The 20,937-nt window shown below is 38.5% G+C and overlaps 1 protein-coding gene across 7 annotated transcripts in view; it reads left to right on the top strand.

Annotated features, from left to right (window-relative positions):
• Window positions 1–20,937, top strand: part of caskin1 (CASK interacting protein 1) — a 160,919-nt gene that overhangs the window by 123,308 nt on the left and 16,674 nt on the right. For 4 of the 7 annotated variants that reach the window (XM_056453842.1, XM_056453843.1, XM_056453841.1 and 1 more), the window contains exons 7-11: window positions 7,115–7,223; window positions 9,743–9,863; window positions 9,955–10,049; window positions 12,594–12,720; window positions 20,509–20,739. In XM_056453842.1, the coding sequence (XP_056309817.1) occupies window positions 7,115–7,223; window positions 9,743–9,863; window positions 9,955–10,049; window positions 12,594–12,720; window positions 20,509–20,739 (683 nt within the window). The remainder of the gene's footprint in view (window positions 1–7,114; window positions 7,224–9,742; window positions 9,864–9,954; window positions 10,050–12,593; window positions 12,721–20,508; window positions 20,740–20,937) is intronic. The other 3 variants (XM_056453845.1, XM_056453840.1, XM_056453844.1) reach the window with 2 other exon arrangements.

Here is a 20,937-nt window from a genome sequence, read left to right as displayed (position 1 = left end):
CATTACAATGTTGAATCTCTCAGCACTTTCCATCATAAGGCTGCACACTTTACAATAAGGTTTCATTAGTTAATGTATTCACAAACATGAACTAATCATGAACAATACTTGTACAGCATTTATTAATCATAGTTCAACATTTACAAACTCTTTACATCCAAATTCATACTAGTTACATTAGTTAATGTATTGTTCATTGTTTGTTCATGTTAGTAAATGCATTAACTAGCATTAACTAATACAACTTTATTGTGAAGTGTTACTGTAATAAGAAGGTTGGTTTGTTTCTGGTCATGAAAATAATCATATCATTGTAATGTTATGAATGTACTCAGGGATGTAGATGTGGAGGGAGGGAGAGAGTCTGTGTCATATTGATGGAAGTTGACATTATGAGCCACTGGTGTGATGTGAGAAGCTGGGTGTTAATGGATCCATGTGCTTGATGAAGTGAGACCCTGCAAACAGACATGCTCTCTCTCACTGATGCTAATAAACAGCCGATGAGCCTGTGATGAGGATGCAGGTCAGAAGTTTTGGATTTACTGTCGTTCAGGACAGAGGGGAAACAGTCAGTCACTCAACATGTAATACAATATCCATATATCACGTCAGGGTCAGCAAAGCCATTTACTGTACGCTCTACTTGTGCTAAATGAATTGGAAGGAGATCCAGTTGGCTGTAGTTTGTAATTAATTTAGATTAGTTCCATTTTAAAATGTATTTTTATTATCTGTGATAATGTTGTCATTATTATTTACTTATTTTTATTTTTGTAATTTTTTTTTACATTTGATCAGGAGGTCAAATTTGTTCTGCTCTGTAGTTTAACATGGAAAAGATATTTATTTTATTTTGTTACTCACTTTCCTTCGGCTTGCTTTCATCTTTGTCAGGGCTTGTCACACTGGAAAAAACACTATTTTATTTTATTATATATTTTTTAATTAATTAATAATTTATTTAATATCTTATCTTACTATATTTTTTCACTCACTTTCCTTTGGCTTTCTCCCTTCTTTATTAGGGGTTGCCACATTGGAATGAACCACCATTTTTTATTTATTTTATTTATTTTATTTTAGTTCTATTTTATTGTTTTATTAAATAGTTTTTTATTAAATTTAATTTTATCTTATTTTATTTTTTTTCTATTTTATTTTTTAGTTCTGTTTATTTTTTTATTTATTTTTTAAATTAAATTAAATATTTTTTTAATTTATTTTTATCAAATTTTATTTTATTTTTAGTTCTATTTTATTTTTTCTTTAATCTTTTTATTTAATTAAATTAAGTATTTTTTTATTTAATTTAATTTATTTTGTTTTATTTAATTTTAATTGAATTTTTAAATTAAATTAAATAAAAAGATTTTATTTTGTTTTATTTTATTTCCCACCATTCATTTCCACACATGATTGAGCCGTTGATCTGTGTGCGTGTGTGTTTTATAAGATCTGAGAATAATCAGAACAAGCCTGGAGCTCTAAATTGGCTAATTAGAGAAACTCTTTGATGAGCTATAAGTCAATTATCATATGACTTTCCACTGCATTATCACATGAATGCCCAGAGGTCCTTATGCAACTGTTTGCATTGGATTAGAAATCTATCGCTCCAGTTCTCAGCTCAGCGGTGCATTTTGTGCATTGATGTCCAAGAGAGTCAGAAACTGCATAAGTGATATCCTCCTCAGCACCACCTGCCATATCTGCTCATGATGAAGGACATCTTTCCCTCTTCCCATTGGGAACGTGAGCATGGTTGAGTGTGCACATACCTAGCTGTATCCTCTGGGTTTACCAGGCCCATCTACGTCCGAATGCAGCACACTGTCATCCATCATTGTGACAGGCAGCCCTCCTCCATGATCAGGCAGAGATGTGAGGAAGATCAGAGGTGTTTTGTAACGTCCTCTCTTTCTTGTACCATCCTCATGCCACACTGCACGTCAGACATTTTGAGAAACAGCACACAGATGGGCATATTCAATGCATTGTGCACCAAATGTTGTTTTTTACCCATTGTCTAGTATTGTTTTTTTATTGAGTTGGAGTGAAAACCTACACTACATTTTAAATGTAAACTCTCTGAATATGAGTATAATGATGTGTGAACAGGCTCAGTCTCCAGCCCTGTAGCAAACATCACTATCAGTGCAGTTGCCAATATGGATCAATACTTGGTGTCAGTGCAACTGTCAGCATGTGACTGTTTGTCAATGTATTTTCTAGTGCAAGAGTGTCAAACTCATTTAATGTCAAGGGTCATAATAATACAATTCTATTTAAAATACAGCGCTTTGAAACATTGTGTTATTCATTAATGTCTTTGTGAACTGGAATTTGCTGAGACTTTTATTACAGTATTTTGATGTGCTTCCAATGGAAATGGAATATTAGGGGCGGGATTTTTTTCATGTTATACCCTTGCAGCAAACTAATGATAAGAGGAGCGTGCTTAAGAGTAGTGTGGCTGAAGCATCAAAAGGTCTGACATATCAAGCACAGAAGCAAATGGTCAGACTTTGATTGAAGATTACCAAAACAAATATTGTTTTCAGTGTATTAACTTGATTAATTGTTCACCTAAAGAATAAGCATTCTGAATTTTGATTTCAAACAGACTTTAAAGAGATATGTGCATAGACGTGGAAACATATTAACCAAATAAATTATTCATTGCCCATCAAAATAGTGATGTGATTTAAAATTAACAGAATGATGTGATTGGATAGCTAGTCCAAACAGAACACAGGCCTCATGACCTACCATGTGATCTATAGTCTATCATCAAAATGATGTGTATAGATATCTCCCAGAATGGCTGACAGGCATTATCATTGCAACTGCCGGTATTAGGCATGACTCCTTTATTATTGAGAAAAATGTACTACAGTTCCCTGTGAAAAAAACAAATGGAAGTTTCTAATCGTTTTAACTACAAATGTCATTAAAAGTTATACAAACCATCTAATTTTAACTATTAAAACAAACCAGTACATTTCAATGATTGCAGTAGGGCTGTGTGATATTGATGAAACATACTATTTGGGATAGCAAACAATGATATTCAATATACGATACAATATTTTCAATAATGTTATAAACAAAATGTCACATATTATTTAATGGACTACAACTTCTGAAAATGAACAGCCATGTTTTAGTATTAGACTGTCTGCTTAATATCTGTTGATACTGCTCCTTCAACAGACATTTAACTGACTATAAGAAACTTTGCAAGTACATGTCAACTTATACTAACTCTAACCCCAACCTAACAGTCTACTTATAATCTAATGAGAATAAGTTGGCATGTAGATGGAATGTAACCTAAATTCAACAAACCGACCATCAAAATAATGTGACCATACATTTTAACAATGTAAACAAACAAACAAACAAACAAACAAAAACACCACTTCCTTGCTTAACTGGTATACCTGCAGTTTTCACAATCTCAAAACATCAAGAGCAATCAGAAAAAAAATTAGTGACTGATACTTCTTTTTAATGTCTTATTGCTTTCACAGCTTGATTGCTTGGTCATACTTTAGCATCCATACTAAAATCATCAGAGATTTTTGGATAAGAAAACCATTATGTTGACTTTGATTAGTTTCAGAGATACATGTATGTTGGGACATTTTCAATTAGAAGTTCTTAGTTTTAACATGGCAAACAATAAAATGCAAATATTTACAAGCAGAGCCCTACCGGACCAATACAGTTTTCATGTAAATGCTCACTATTTTTGTGATAACCAATAAAATCACTACAAAACCACTAGAACTTTAGTGATCAGTTCTATTGTTTGTTTTTTAGCAGTGTTATAACCCTTCATGGAGAAACTTTGATTTAGTTATTGTTATATTGCATTAAAGTGGTGGAGAAGCTACAGTTGAAGTCAGAATTATTAGCCCCCCTTTGGATTTTTTTCTTTTTTAAATATTTCCCAAATTATGTTTAACAGTGCAAAGAAATTTCCACAGTATGTCTGATAATATTTTTTATTCTGGAGAAAGTCTTATTTGTTTTATTTCGGCTAGAATAAAAGCAGTTTTTAAATTTTTAGCCCCTTTAAGCTGTTTTTTTTATTCAATAGTCTACAGAACAAACCATCATTATACAATAACTTGCCTAATTACCCTAACCTGCCTAGTAAACCTAATTAAGCTAGTTAAGCCTTTAAATGTCACTTTAAGCTGTATAGAAGTGTCTTGAAAAATATCTAGTCAAATATTATTTACTGTCATCATATCAAAGATAAAATAAATCAGTTATTAGAAATGAGTTATTAAAACTAGTATGTTTAGAAATGTGCTGAAATATCTGCTCTCCATTAAACAGAAATTGAGGAAAAAAATAAACAAGGGGGCTAAAAATTCTGACTTCAACTGTATATGTCATGTACTTAAGTAAAGTACAGATACCCTTATAAAAAGTAAGAGATGATGGAAGTGACGATTTCATTCTCTTAAGAACACAAAATAAAAACAATTTATAAAAACTTTATACACACTGCACTTTCAGATTTAAAACTTCACAGGGTGTTTTCATTCAATTAAAACAGTGTTACACAGCATGACAGGTCATTTTTGAAAATGTATAATTGGGACACTTTAAACCCACAACTTTGAATTGAAACAGCTATTGACCCTCAGCATTAATTAGCTTACTTGGCCTATAAGTGTTGCTGTGCCACACATTAGAAAATGACCCACGGCAGGCACCCTTCCTGCTCCATGTGCCCACACAGTACCTGCACCTCCATCTCTCTCCAGTCCTGCACGAGTCTGATCAGCCTGCAGCTCATTATAGGCCACGTGCATGTGCAAGTTATAGCAACAGAGCGCAGGCTATCGCAAGACTGTTAATTACATCATTAATCCAGCAACCTCAGAGGCCCATGGCGTTGGCCAGCCCTAAATAGATTGATGCAGTGAGGGAAATATGAAAGCAGGCTTCATTTGTTGTTCATATCTGTGAAAGAAATGGTTCATGACACCTCTAACCAAAGCTGTTACCTTCACATTAAAAGCACTGTCTCCTAAACTCAGTGTCATGTACGTGTGTTAGCGCGCTCGTAGCTAATTAACAGATGAATGTGGCCAATTGCCCACCAGCATAAACGCTGGTTTTCATTGTGAGCCAATACCAAGTGACGACTCGGCACACAATCAAACAATGTGTGGCCAATCAATATGTTATTTAATCTCCTGCGTTTTCCAAAGCGAGGTCAAGCACGAGAGGGCATTGTGTGAAGCTAAAGCTGGTCCTTTTGGGAGCTAATTATAGGGGGATGTGTCTGATACCACGACAGGGCCAAGTTCTCCACTTTTCCCCCCATCCTCCTGTCTGAATTCACGACTCGGGCCACCTGTGTTTGCTAATGTCCCGCTGCCGTAATTTAATTTACTTTAGTGTCAGAAGGTTGTGATCTGTTTAGTAGAGGTCCTTCTGTGTTTTGGAGGCTGATTGAGTTTTGCAATGCTTTTTAGATGCCTAATAGGAACATAACAATACTAGAGATGCACTGGTCAGAAGGCTATAAATTGGTACCTGCTGTTTCTTGCTTTCAGTGCATGATTTTGAATTGTTTTACTTTTTTATCTGTGTTTCAGACTTTTGCACAAATTGCACTGCAATCATTTTCAGTTATTTCTTTGTGTAGTAGCAATATGCAGTTTATAAAAGTTTGCAAAGATGGAGAGAGATTATTTTATTCCTATTATTCTTATTATTAGACATTCTTTTGGAATTGTTGCATGCTGACTTTTACTGCTGATGATAGCGTTTATAAACTTATGTGTGAGTAAAAGAAAAAATAGATGAGAAAACTTGTGGTTTACCTTATTGTCTGCATATCCCATATACAGTATTTATATTTACAATATTTAAAGCCCACAACCAGCTGTGTTTTAACGGGTACCTATATTTTGAGTGTACAATCACTACACACTGTTGCATCGCCATTACTAAAAGCACAGATTAGCCATATTCCGAGTTGAAAATGTACTGTATATACAGTACACGAAGTCTGGCGACCCCAGACTAATGAAGGGACTAAGCTGAAAAGAGAATGAATGAATGAATGCAGAATTTGTAATTACAGATTTAGCATATTAGGGATTGCTTGCTTTGTTACATTACAGAATGATGATATACAGTTGAAGTCAGAATTATTAGCCCCCCTTGTTTAGTTTTGTCCCCAATTTCTGTTTAACGGAGAGCAGATTTTTTTCCAACACATTTCTAAACATAATAGTTTTAATAACTCATTTCTAATAACTGGTTTATTTTATCTTTGCCATGATGACAGTACATAATATTTTACAAGTTATTTTTCAAGACACTTTAAAGGCTTAACTAGGTTAATTAGGTTAACTAGGCAGGTTAGGGTAATTAGGCAAGTTTTTGTATAATGATGGTTTGTTCTGTAGACTATCTAAAAAATATAGCTTAAAGGGGCTAATGACTTTGACCTTAAAATGGTTTTTGAAAAATTAAAAACGGATTTTATTGTAGCTGAAAAAAACCCAATAAAACTTTCTCCAGAAGAAAAAATATTATCAGGCATACTGTAAAAATTTCTTTGCTCTGTTAAACATCAATTGGGAAATATTTTTAAAAGAAAACAAAATTCAAAGGAGGGGTAATAATTCTGACTTCAACTGTACCTTTGGAACGGTTTAACAAAAAAACTTTGGCGGTTTTAAAACCTTGACTTTCCAAACTGAAAACGGTTTTCGTCCCATGCCTGTTTGTAACTCATTGAGCATCTTTTGTGTTCATTTTCCACTGTGTACGCTCAAAACCTTCCACTGTGTATGCTGGTGAATATATTGCTGTTTATCTTTCAGTTTTTCTGAGATAGTCGTAGATGAGCCCTATTTTTGACTGTATAATAAGCAAGACGAGGGACTGAAGAGTCGGGTAATAATTAGTTAGAAATAAACCTCTTCTGCAAGATGATCACTTGAGAACTATAGCAAGCTTAACTGAAAATAAAATCATGGCATGAATTCTGAGCTCCTGCGTAAACAGTTTGATCACAGTGTTTTTCAGTGGTTGCGTCAAACTAGTTTCTAATTTTATCCTCTCTCAATAGACTGCTGATCCAGGCTGGCATCGATATCAACAGGCAGACCAAAGCGGGCACTGCACTCCATGAAGCTGCGCTGTGTGGGAAGACTGATGTGGTGCGCCTCCTGCTGGATGTAAGGGGACAGCGAATTTAGTGCAGAACAACAGCAGCATAGTGCCTTATCAAACAAAAGCAGGGATTTATAATAATACAAAAATTAAGAAAGAAAAATAAAATTAATTAACACATTACACATTGATCAAACTTTACTGTTTGTTAAAACAGTGATTTGTGATCAAGTAAAGGATAGTTCACCCAAAAAAATGAATATTCAAGGGAACAAAATAAAGAAATAGTCATCATTTTTTCTCCCTTTATGTGTTCCAAACATGTTTGAGTTAAATACAGAAGCAGAAATATTTTTTTTTTTTGAGAAATGTTGGAATCTGATAGCCTATTGACATCAATAGTTTCGTATATGAGTATAAGTGGTTACCGGTTTCCAACATTCTCTAAACTATCTTTTGTGCTCAACAGAAAAAAAGAAACTCATAAAGATTTGCAACCATTAAGGGTGAGTAATTTTCATTTTTGGGTGAACTATCCTATATTAAACACATAACTGACTATACTTCAGTGTACATAATTGTTCACAGCTAGTGAGCAGTGCATTTACAGTATTTGCTCAGTCGCTTTGGTACGTTTCTCAGATCAGAATTGAAATTCTCAAAATGACTTGTTCAATTTTCAGATCATCGTGTCACTTGTGCACATTAAAAAAGCAGTTCCTTATTTCTTTTACATTGCAAATGCTTTGGTACATCCAAAGCATTTGCATTATGTTCAATTTTGTACAAAACATGTACAATTCTCTGCTCTTTCCTACATTATCAACTGCTTTTGTCATGTTGATCAAAATGTATTATAATGGTCTCTATAGAATAGTCTCACCTTTGCAACATTTAGGCATTAGGTTATAGCATAAGTCTTTGCGAAATGCTTGAACAATTTGTCATAATATGTCAAGCATATTTCAATACATTTCCATTAGACCTTTTTTAAATCTATCTTACGATTGTCATGTTCACACTTGTACTTCTTTTCCTTTGTACTGTGTAGAGTTGTCTTTCCTGTCTGTATCACAATAACACGGTCTGTTAAGAAATGACAGCACAACAGTGAAAGCATAACTGTCCAGTCTTTCACAATCAAACTCCCACATACGCTAAGGTGTAACCTGCAATTTACAATAATTGTCATCAAAACCGTAGCCATAGTTTACATCCAAGCATCCCTCCAGAGTACAACGTTATATAGACAACATGACAAAGCAATTTAACTGTCTTATCCGTACACAATGACCCTGTCATTCTTATGGCACTTACATGTTTATTGACATACAGTTGAAGTCAGAATTATTAGCCCCCCTTTGTTTTGTTTTTTTCATTATTTCCCAAATGATGCTTAACTGAGCAAGGAAATTTTCACAATGTGTCTGATAATATTTTTTCTTCTGGAGAAACTTATTTGTTTTATTTCGGCTAGAATAAAGACAGTTTTGATTTTTTTTTAAATCATTTTAAGGTCTGAATTATTAGCCCCTTTAAGCCATTTTTCAGTAGTCTACAGCAGTGTTTCCCAACCCTGTTCCTGAAGGCACACCAACAGTACACATTTTCAACCTCTCCCTAATCAAACACACTTGAATCAACTTATCATAACATCAGAAAAGACTCCAACACCTGAAGTTAATGGGTCAAAAAAGGGAGACATCCAAAATATGTACTGTTGGTGTGCCTCCAGGAACAGGGTTGGGAAACACTGCTCTACAGAACAAACCATCATTATACAATAATTTGCCTAATTACCCTAACCTGCCTAGTTAACATAGTTAACCTAGTTAAGCCTTTAAATGTCACTTTAAGCTGTATAGAAGTGTCTTGAACAATATCTAGTCAAATATTATTTACTGTCATCATGGCAAAGATAAAATAAATCTGTTATTAGAAATGAGTTATTAAACTATTATGTTTAGAAATGTGCTGAAAAAATCTTCTCTCCTTTAAACAGAAATTGGGGGGGGGGGGGGAATAAACGGGGCTAATAATTCAGGGGGCTATTAATTCTGACTTCAACTGTACATATTTATTTTTGAGAGATGAACTAAGGATTTTGAGCAAGAGGCTTTTGCAGGTAATCCATGGTGTTTTGCTATTTGTACATGTTGTTTTGGGAAATTCTGTTTTGCAAATGTCAAAGATGATTCGTGAGTGAGAAAAACTAATTTTAGGTTACAATCGTTTAATTTCTATTTTAAAAGTGCATTACTAGATTAACTTTAGTGGTTTATTTTAGTTTTTATAGGTAATTCACAAACATTTATTATTTGTTTATCTTTAAGTAATGTCAAACTCTTCATCTTTTGAACACAAATTAGCATCTCAATCAAATTTTTTTTATCGATTCTGAGAGATTTCTACATTGAAAATAAATAATAAAGAGTTGTCAGTGTAAACCAGGTCTGTTTAAATCTCACATACCCTCCCGTTCAAATTTAAAATATATAATATGTTTCATTGAGAAACATTTGCCCCGTATTAGTCAGTAGGATCTGCAACATTATCCAAGGTTGCTTTAAACTTCATCCTATAGAGTGGCATCAATGCAGCGGTGAGAAACACATACAGCCAGACTGCGCTGGACATCGTCTACCAGTTTACTGCCACACAGGCCAGCCGCGAGATCAAGCAGATGCTACGAGGTAAGATGAGAGGTAAATATAGATCACGTGTTTATATGTTTATTATAATATTTGTCTTCTGTAATTTTGCATTTATGTCTGTTGCATTCATGTCTCTGTTCAGATGCCTCAGCAGCCTTGCAGGTCAGGGCACTGAAGGACTACTGCAACAACTACGACCTGACGAGTCTTAACATAAAGGCTGGAGATGTCATCACAGTAAGATCTGCTCTAAAATGTTTTATTTTTATTTGTGAATATTCTAAACAGTTCATTTAAACTGTATGGTATTCTCGTTGATACAATGTAAGCAGTAAATGTCTCAGGTTAATTTTGGTTGTTCACAATAGAAATAACGTCATTACATTAATCTTTGTTGTTGGCTCAGTCAGTGTACTACCAGAATTTGCTAATAGAGGGCGCTGTTGACTGTGTTTTCTCATGCAATGACCAAAATAATTTAGATAAGTGCATTTACTCCATTACAGAGGAAAAAAAGATTTCTTATTACTGTATATTAAATTTCATTCTTGGAAATGAATTACATTTACATTTAATTACATTAACGCAGAAACTTTATAGAGCTTAGATCAAAAGTTCTGGAGTCACAAAAAATGCAAATATTTCCCAAATAGTCAAAATGTTCAGATTTTTTTGATTGATTGATTATACCTATATTTATTTTGTTTATTTAGATAAGGATCTATTGATCATTTTATTAAAATATGGTTTAGAAAAGTCCCTCACAATGATATCAGTTAGATAATCAACTGGAAATCACGTTCAATAGGCCAGTGTTTCCCAACCCTGTTCCTGAAGGCACACTAACAGTACACATTTTCAACCTCTCCCTAATCAAACACACCTGAATCAACTTATCATAACATCAGAAGAGACTTCAACACCTGAAGTTTATGGGTCAGAAAAGGGAGACATCCAAACTATGTACTGTTGGTGTGCCTCCAGGAACAGGGTTGGGAAACACTGCAATAGGCAGTTACTGAAATATAAATACACTTTTAAACATTTAGTAAAACATTACTTTAAAATCAATAATGAAATGTCACACACACATGCACACTTATTCTTTTTTGTGAAAATGTATGACAGTTTGCACAAAAATATTAAGCAACACAAGTATAATAGTAATAATAAATTAATATATTCAAAGATTTTATTAATTCATAAAATCAGATATTAGAATAATCAAAAACAGATGATGATAGTAATGATAGTGAGAATACAGATTTGGCATCACAAAAAGTAAAAAAAAAAAAAGTTAATATAAAATAAATATATATATATATAAAATAAAATATATTATTTTATATACCATTTTTTTTTTGTTAATTTGTTTGTTTTTTGCAAAATAATTGCATAACCCCAAACAGTTTAACAGCAACATGACATTTTTGTCATTAGTAAATGCTGGCTCATAAGCAATAAACTTGAAATAGATAGTTCACCCCAAAATGAAAGTTGTGCCATCATTGACTCATCCTCCACTTTTTCCAAACCTGTTTGCCTTTATTTATTCTGTTCAACACAAAGTAATATATACTGAATAATGTCTGGAAAAAGCAGCCACTGACATCTTCATTATGTTTTGTTCCTACTATAGATGTCAATGGCTCTTTTTTCCAACATTATTTAAAATATCTTGTTTTGTGTTTCAAAAGAAGAAATATGAGTAGATGGTGAGGAAATTGTCATTTTTGTGTGAACTATCCTTTTAAATGAAATCCTCCATTTAGATGCAGAATTTTATGTTTGCAGTTTTTATATTCATTTTAGCACTACGTATAACACATAAAACGGTGGTCTCAAATGCAATTCCTGGAGGGCCACAACTCTGCAGATTTTAACACCAACCACCTCCAAATCACACCTGCTTAATAGTCTCTAGGGCTGTTTCTCAATTTCAAGAACGCAGAGAACAGACTTGCATTCTTGTTTAGACCGGTCTTGCCAAGTAACCTTGGAAGAACGAACTCAGGAGACCACGAGAACAGAGAACGCGTCCTGTGAGAAATGAGATGCTGCGTTCTTCCTGATGGTCACATGACCTTCACGTCTTTTTAAGGGTAAATGATTTAAACGTTACAGCATTCATACAACGAGTTATTGTTTTTCCCCTTTTCACAATGTTTACTATGCATAAAGACTTTACAAATCAACGTTGCACAATACAAATAAAACAGATTTTAATATGAATTTCTTAATGTGTTTATGCCTTTATTAAGATTTTCATATTATTATTATATTCATAACATAATGCTCACGTTTACCGTTTCATTTAGGGAAACTCCTGAGGTAAAAAAGTTATTTCTCTGAACTTTAATAATAAATCTTTAGAAAATGCTGCGCTTCCCACCTCCAGTAGCAATGACTTCTGGAACTTCTAGAGCGAGTTCGGTGCTCAAATCTGCATCAGTGCGTCCTCGATCTCAAGAACACATCCGGGAAGTTTCACCTGACCTCCGTTCTTGCGGTCTTGAGTTTTGGAACTGATCTTTGGCAGTTGATGACGTCACAAGAGAACACGAGGACGCAAGATCGCTAAAGAACGCATATTGAGAAACAACCTAGTAGTCTTGAACACCTTGATTAGTTGGATTAGCTGTGTTTGATTAGGGTTGGAGCAAAACTGCAGAGCTGCGGCCCACCAGGAATTGAGATTGATACCTATGGTTTAAAAAACGTCAAAAGAATGTAAATGACCTTTGTTGATTATGAATGATGATGCTAATGATTCATGTGCAGGTTCTGGAGCAGCATTCAGACGGGAGGTGGAAAGGCTGCATACATGATAACCGCACAGGCAATGACAGAGTGGGCTACTTCCCCTCCAGCATGGTGGAGGTGATCAGTAAGAGGCCTGGGGCTGCGGGTAAGAGAGGACAACAGGCGGGTCAGTGCTGCCTCTTACTGAGACCTCGTACACACGTACAGATGCATAAGCAATCCTGCTGAACTCGATGACCCTGATTTTGTTCGCAGCCAGCTGTTCGTGCTGCTCATGTGCACTGGATTGAGAGCCAGACAGGGCCATCTGCTTTCGTGGCAACAAAAACAGGGCAAATTTAGAGCATCTTTAGCTCTTTTCTCATCCCGTAATGCTCAGTTAGAAAGGAAGCTGGTGATTAGTACTTTAAATAGAAAAGACCATGTTTCCATTTATAAACTGACAGAAGAGATGGAATCAAATACATCCTTTAGCTCAGTGCTAGTCTAAGAATCGGATGTTATATCAATGAAGCGCTAAAAAGGCAAGTCATTTCACTTGGCGACCATTTTTAAAATACCTCTATATAATTGTAATGGCATGTCCAATCGTGCTGGTCTTCTGAATTAATTCCCAACTTGGTCTTAATTCCCAACAGCGGCCTACTTTACAAGTTTATGGGCGTTCAAGTAGTTGCCGTCATGGGATTTGCATTTTATTGGTGGAAGCAAAGGTCACATGGGACAGTGTACCTCACGTTTGTTTCATACAGATTACAAAGCAAGAAAACATTTGTTTTCAAGTGTAGTTGGTTCATTTAAAAGTTGAGATTTCAAGCTTTGTGTAGATATATTTCTCATGTCTGTGAAGCAAGAATATCGCTGAGATTCTAGCATGTTTGCTGACTCCAGAGAATTCATAACAATGAAGCTGCAGAAACTGTCGTAAAAACACATGTCTGGACTGAGCCCCTCTCCCTGAGAATTGTCAGTCTTTATCAATCAATGATTGGCTCCTTTATTAGAAGGCATAGCTTCCTTCGCTAGAGTGGCCATATTGATGGTAACATTTTTCCCCATTCAAAACTCTACAAGTGACACATCTTATGTAGTTTGTAGTTTTTGTAGTTCTTTAAAATACATCCAAAAGTTTTGCACACTGATCTGTTATTTTAGGGACATCATTACATTTTTATGCTCCTGAACATGACGCTAAACAAAACAAAATGACTGGTTGCTCTACATGTCAAATGGCTTCTGGGATATCCTGGGCCAATGAAAGCTGCTATGCAATCCAGACTGTCTGCCATTCATTTGAAGTAAAATAATTGTAAAAATTATCATAAGAGCAAAACAAAGTCTGTCACTTTTACATCTTGAAACCCTTCATTGCGAGTGGCTCTTTGAATCTGTCAGCTCTGAGCACTTTGATTCTGAATGAGCCTGTAGAAAAGTGGTTCCCAAAGTAGGGGTTGAGGTAGTTGTTTGCCAAAAATCCAAATTTGTTTTTTCAAAAATCAATTTCATTTTATTAAATGATTAGAATTACCATATTTTATCCATAACCTACTGAAGAACAAAATAGTAATTAATAGTAACATTGTCAACATAATATAACAATGTTCTATGTTTTTTTTATGTAAAATAATAAACATTAAAAAATCCTTGCGAATAAAAAGCCATCAGCTTTTTAGAATTTTATGTTTTTGCGACCCCTTTGGTGATTGCATTATATTAAAGACACAGCATTAGCATCAAATGCAGCACATTGATTGCATGGCACCAGGTTAAACTTTCTGACCCCTTTCTGGTGCTCGCATATATATTAAATAAATACAGGCCACAACTAAATGTGGAGGATGGTGTTATGAAGCGGACAGGAGACAGAGGTAAGGAAACGTTAGGGTGTTTATTAAATGACAACAAGGAGCACATGAAGGATAGCCAGGAGGATCAGGAATGATGTTGGGGTCTTTTCCTCCGTGGCTGGGTAACAGGAATACACGAGGATGGACAGCACACACCAGATACAGCTGACAGAGGATGACACAGACTTGGAAGGACTGGAAGACAGGACGATTCGGGAGGACCAGGAAGACTAGGAGGAATACAAAGAGAACAGGTAAGTAAATCGTTTGTTTTAGCTGAGGATGACTACGCTGAGTGGTCGCTCAGTTGTCCGCTTTCGTCGAGACGAGCCCGGACAATGAGCGACTGGAGTGCTGTGCTTTTATCTGGTGCTCGTGAATGTGATGCAGCTGTGTGCTCATTAGAAGTCAGGTGATGGTGATCTTCGTGAGTGGGGGTCGTGAGAGCCTGACCAATCCATGACAGTACCCCCCTCCCCAGGGCCCGCTCCTGAGGGCCGACACCTCCGACGCCGTGGTGGTCTCCCTCTGCCTCTAGGCGCTGGGAACTCAGGGTGGCTCTCATGAAACTCCACCATGAGACTAGGATCGAGAATATCAGCTCTGGGAACCCATGTCCTTTCTTCGGGGCCGTACCCTTCCCAGTCCACCAGGTACTCCAACTGGCCACCACGACGTCGGGAACGCAAGATCTCCTTCACTGCGTAGACGGCTCCTTCTTCTAGGAGCAGTGGAGGAGGGGGTTCCTCTTCGTGGTCAGGCTCTGTGGAGGGAAGAACAGGATCGTGATAGGGTTTCAGGAGTGATACGTGGAATGTAGGGTGAATACGGTAGTGAGAGGGTAATTGTAGTTTGTAGGTGACGGGGTTAACCTGTTCCACGATGGTGAAGGGACCAACAAATCGGGGACTTAACTTGCGAGAGGGCAGTCGCATGCGTATGTCCCGGGTGGATAGCCACACCTTTTGTCCGGGTGTGTATCTGGGTTCTTCAGACCTTCTCCTATCGGCGGTTACCTTGCTTCGACGGACTGCCCTCTGCAGATGTTGATGAGCCTCGTCCCAGACTCTCTCGCTCTCCCGGAACCAGTGATCCACTGCGGGGACATCAGATGGTTCGCCATCCCAGGGAAAGAGCGGTGGTTGGAAGCCCAGGACGCACTGGAATGGCGTGAGTCCGGTGGAGGGTTGCCGCAGTGAATTTTGGGCATATTCTGCCCAGCCCAAATACTGGCTCCAGGAGTTCTGGTGACCACTGCAGAAGGTCCTCAGGAACCGTCCCACCTCCTGAATCTTCCTCTCTGTCTGCCCGTTGGTTTGGGGATGATATCCAGAAGAGAGGCTGACGGCCACACCTAGGAGCTTGAAGAAGGCTTTCCATAGACGTGAGATGAACTGTGGACCTCTGTCCGACACAATATCTTCTGGAATACCAAATGACCTGAAGACTTGATTAAAGATATTGTCGGCAGTTTCAAAGGCTGTGGGAAGACCTTTCAGAGGGATTAGTTTGACAAACTTTGAGAATCTATCTACTATGACTAGAATACAGGTATTACCTTCTGACGAAGGGAGGTCAGTGATAAAGTCCACTCCTAGGTGTGACCAGGGACGGTTCGGAATCGGCAAGGGATGGAGCTTTCCAGCGGGTAGATGACGTGGGCTCTTGGATTGGGCACAGTCCTTACAGCCCTGAACATATTGCCTCACATCCCTTGCCATGTTTGGCCACCAGAATCGTTGGGATACTAGCGAGAGAGTATTGTTGATCCCTGGATGTCCAGTGCCTAGCGAGGTATGTAAGGAGTGGATCAGATCTACCCGGTGTTCAGGTGGTATGAACTGCCGATGAGGAGGGCATCCCGGCGGAGCAGGGGCTTCCGGAGTGGCAACGACTGGAGGAGCGTTCCAGGTGATCGGACAAATGGAGATGTGTTCGGGAAGAATCTTCGTTGGGAGTTCTTCATGATCGTGATGCTCGTGTAAACGAGAGAGAGCGTCTGCTCTTAGATTCTTGGGTCCTGGACGATAGGAAATGGAGAAATCAAAACGTGAGAAGAAAAGTGACCATCTGGCTTGACGTGGACATAGTCTCTTGGCCTCTTTGATGTATTGGAGGTTTTTGTGATCTGTGATCACCTGGAACGGATGTTTGGCTCCCTCCAACCAGTGACGCCACTCCTCCAAGGCTAGCTTGATTGCTAGAAGCTCCCTGTCTCCTATGCTGTAATTCTGCTCCGCCGGGCTCAACTTCCGAGAGAAATAGGCACAGGGATGCAGTCGGGGCGGTGTATCATGATGTTGAGATAATACTGCCCCGACGCCGGTGGTGGATGCGTCCACTTCCACCACGAAAGGAAGATTTGGGTCAGGATGAGTCAGGAGTGGGGCCCTTGTGAACTCCTTCTTAAGAAGGCGGAAGGCTGCGGCTGCTTCTTTGGTCCACTCCAGTCCTTTGGGTTTACCCTTGAGGAGATTAGTGAGAGGTGATGTAACCCTGCTGTAGTCCTTGATAAACCGTCTATAAAAGTTAGCAAACCCAAGAAACCTCTGGAGCTCCTTAATGGAAGTGGGTTCTGCCCAGGATAGAACAGCCTCAATTTTCTTCCCATCCATACGTATACCGGTTTGGTCAATGATGTATCCCAAGAAATGAATCGACTTCTGGTGGAATGAGCATTTCTCCGCTTTGAGGTAGAGGTGATGTTCTCTCAATGTGTGTAGGACCTCCGCAACGTGTTGGCGATGTTCGGCCTCACTCCGGGAGTAAATGAGGATGTCATCTATGTACACTATTACACAGTGGTGAAGAAACTCCCGGAGGACTTCATGAATGAAGTTTTGGAATACGGAGGGGGCGTTGACCAGACCGTAAGGCATGACCTCATATTCATAGTGGCCAGTAGGGGTCACGAATGCTGTCTTCCATTGGTCCCCCTCACGTATTCTTATCAGATTATACGCGCTGCGGAGGTCCAATTTAGTGAAGACTTTAGCTTCTCGGAGCTGTTCCAAAGCGGCTGGTACCAGAGGAAGGGGATATCGGTATTTTACTGTACCGTTATTTAGGACCCTGTAGTCGATGCATGGACGCAGCCCTCCGTCCTTCTTGGCCACAAAGAAGAAGCTTGAGGCGGCTGGTGATTTTGAGTGACGTATGTACCCCTGACTCAGAGCCTCCCTTATGTAATCTTCCATTGCCTGATTCTCTGGAAGCGAGAGCGGGTAGATCCTACCTCTTGGCAACTGGGCATCTGGAACTAGGTCGATCGCGCAGTCCCATGGCCGATGCGGCGGTAGCTGGGAAGCTCTCTTGGGGCAGAAGACATCATGAAAGGAGCTGTACTCCTTAGGAATGTGGATAGACTGCTTCTCAGGAGGGCTCTCGACCGATGTTGCAAACAAAGAAATGGGGTTCCGACCTTGAAGAGGGAGATTTGGAAAACAGGCAGGTGTACATCCAGATCCCCATTTCTTTATCTCTCCTGTGCCCCAAGAGATGATGGGATCGTGCTTCACCAGCCACGGGCGCCCTAGAATGATGTCCATATTTGCACCCTCCAGAACCAGAAATTGAATCCTCTCTTGATGTAACAACCCCACTTGAAGAAGGATGTCTTCGCATTGTCGATGGATACGGGTCGAAGATCGAGTGCACTGGGTTATCGGTTGTATCTGGTATATATGCGAGGACGCCTCAGTACGGAGGTGGAGTTGACGACAGAGGGATTGGGAGATGAAGTTCCCTGCTGACCCGGAGTCGATGAGGGCTGTGACAAGGAGAGAAATAGAGGCAGTAGTTATTTGTACGGTGGTAGTAAGTGGTTTACATTGTTCAATATTCGTACTGAATACACTCACTGAAGTCCGAATGGGACGAAGGGGACACTCCATACGGGTGTGTCCACTGACACCGCAGTATAGACACAGACCCCGGGTCAGCCTCCTCTGTCGTTCCGCTGATGTCAGTCTTCCAGACTCTATTATCATGGGTCCGGGCTTCTGTTATGAAGCGGACAGGAGACAGAGGTAAGGAAACGTTAGGGTGTTTATTAAATGACAACAAGGAGCACATGAAGGATAGCCAGGAGGATCAGGAATGATGTTGGGGTCTTTTCCTCCGTGGCTGGGTAACAGGAATACACGAGGATGGACAGCACACACCAGATACAGCTGACAGAGGATGACACAGACTTGGAAGGACTGGAAGACAGGACGATTCGGGAGGACCAGGAAGACTAGGAGGAATACAAAGAGAACAGGTAAGTAAATCGTTTGTTTTAGCTGAGGATGACTACGCTGAGTGGTCGCTCAGTTGTCCGCTTTCGTCGAGACGAGCCCGGACAATGAGCGACTGGAGTGCTGTGCTTTTATCTGGTGCTCGTGAATGTGATGCAGCTGTGTGCTCATTAGAAGTCAGGTGATGGTGATCTTCGTGAGTGGGGGTCGTGAGAGCCTGACCAATCCATGACAGATGGTCTCCGAGTGGCGTTTTCCAAAATTTAACGAAGAATAGACTTGGACCTATTGGTATGTATGCACCGGTGTGTGCAAGATTTATATAATTATAACCACTTCAGAGAATATTGGGGGTGGTGAGTCACTGTCATTGTTATTTTGGGGGTCGTGGGCTGAAAAGTTTGGGAATCGCTGCTTTAGTATGTCAGTCGTGATTGTAAAATATATATTTGAGTCAAAAATGAGCCTTTGCAATGCAGTGTTAATTTACATGTGCTCTGGTCAGAGAATACTTTGAAACTTAACCAGTAGTAGTGTTGTAGTAACCATTGTAGATCTGCATGTTGTTGTTTTTCGCCCTGATGGAACAAGGCAACTAGCTCAATATTAGTGTGGGGGACATCTAAGAGCTTCCTCTTACAGTTGTTCTCATTCTTCATTCGTTTTGGGGGACCTAATGTAAACAGTGATGTTAATTGTGAGAAGAGATGAGACTAGACCCTCCAAATCTGACCTTAAAAAAGAAATTCATTAAGAATCAGAAGATGTACAGATTTGTATGATCCATAACAGTGCACTCCTTTTATTCAGAGCATTTACGTCTGGTCTATGGCTCTATTTGAGAATGGCAGCAGGGGTCTAATCTGTGTGTTCATTGTGTCTCATGCTTCACTAAGTATCCATGTCTGTGTCTACATCTGCTGCTTGATCTCCTTCACCCCATACATATTTTTGTGCCCTGCTTTTATGCCACTGTGCTTTTTGGAATATTTCAACCATTTTTCTAATGAAATTACACATTTTTGACAAAAAAAAATGTTCAGTATTTGTAAAACTGTAGAATTCAGTATTTTCTGAAAAAATAAAGTGATAGGTCACCCAAAAATTAAAATGATGTCATCATTTATTTACCCTCCACTTGTAGCAAACTCGTTTGGGATTCTTTCTTCTGTTGAAGAAGATATTTTGAAGAATTTTTGGAAACTGTTAGCCGTAGTGAATCTATGGTTGCAGGTTTTCAAATATCTTCTTTTGTGTTCAGCAGAAAAAAGTGAACCACTTGAGGGAGATTGCATTTTTGGGTGAACTATGCCTTTTTTTAATGTGGTTAGAGAAAAGACGCTCTCTTGTACCTCCTACTGCGCTCACAGTGAACATAAATGGTCAAATCGCACGGCCACCCACACACAGACTTACTGAAAAGAGGCATGCATACTAAAGTTCTCAATTGAGAAGCAGAAGATCATTCGATTTGTCCTCAGGCACTTACAGAAATGCGTTTCACTACAAGCACCAGCCCATCTCTAGTTCATTTCACTAACCTTGCATTTCCGCATATCTCTTCAATTTCAAATACATATTTCTATATATTTTGAGAGTACAAACATAAACTGACATTCTGACATCTTGGAGGAACAGTTCACAGCCATTTCACTCCTTCCACACTGAACAGCCGGAAATGAAAATCAAGCCTTTTTTCTTCTTTTTGATTTTGTCTTTTATGGTTTTGCTGATTTCAATTTTGTGATTGGTTGTGAGTTTTGTGTTTGGGTTAATTTGCTTTCCCTCTCTTATGTGTAATTGTTTTGTTTGTTGTGGTGGTGGTGGGTGCTGTGTTGTTGTATCTAGGTTCATGGAGTACAGTCACTTGTACCCAACAGTATCAAAAGATACAGCTCTGTGCGCCGGTGTGCGGCCCTGTGTCGCCCGCCGTTGCCATGGTGAATGGGGACTCGTATCATGAGATTCATATCCTGCCGCCTCCTCCACCTCCGCCACCACATTCCCATCTGCCACTTTTCACTTCCTTTGGCTATAACAGGTCCCCAAACACCCCAGAAGAGCCGCACAGTGGACAAGGTACAGATCCCCTAATCTGTCTCCACTGTATTATTATTATTATTTCTTTATAATTATTATAATTCACAAAGCTTTAAGGAGTGTGGTAAATTCTAATAGTTTTCATTGAAAATAGTCTGTATGTAAATTACAATTAGTGCAAAAAATCCTTAAAGTTTTCTGAATTGTTTTGAAAATTATTATTTCTTTTTTGCATTT

This window comes from Danio aesculapii, chromosome 3, assembly GCF_903798145.1.
Source record: "Danio aesculapii chromosome 3, fDanAes4.1, whole genome shotgun sequence".
Classification (NCBI taxonomy): domain Eukaryota; kingdom Metazoa; phylum Chordata; class Actinopteri; order Cypriniformes; family Danionidae; genus Danio; species Danio aesculapii.
The sequence above is the reverse complement of the archived record's forward strand: the minus strand, read 5'-3'. Positions and strand labels throughout refer to the sequence as shown.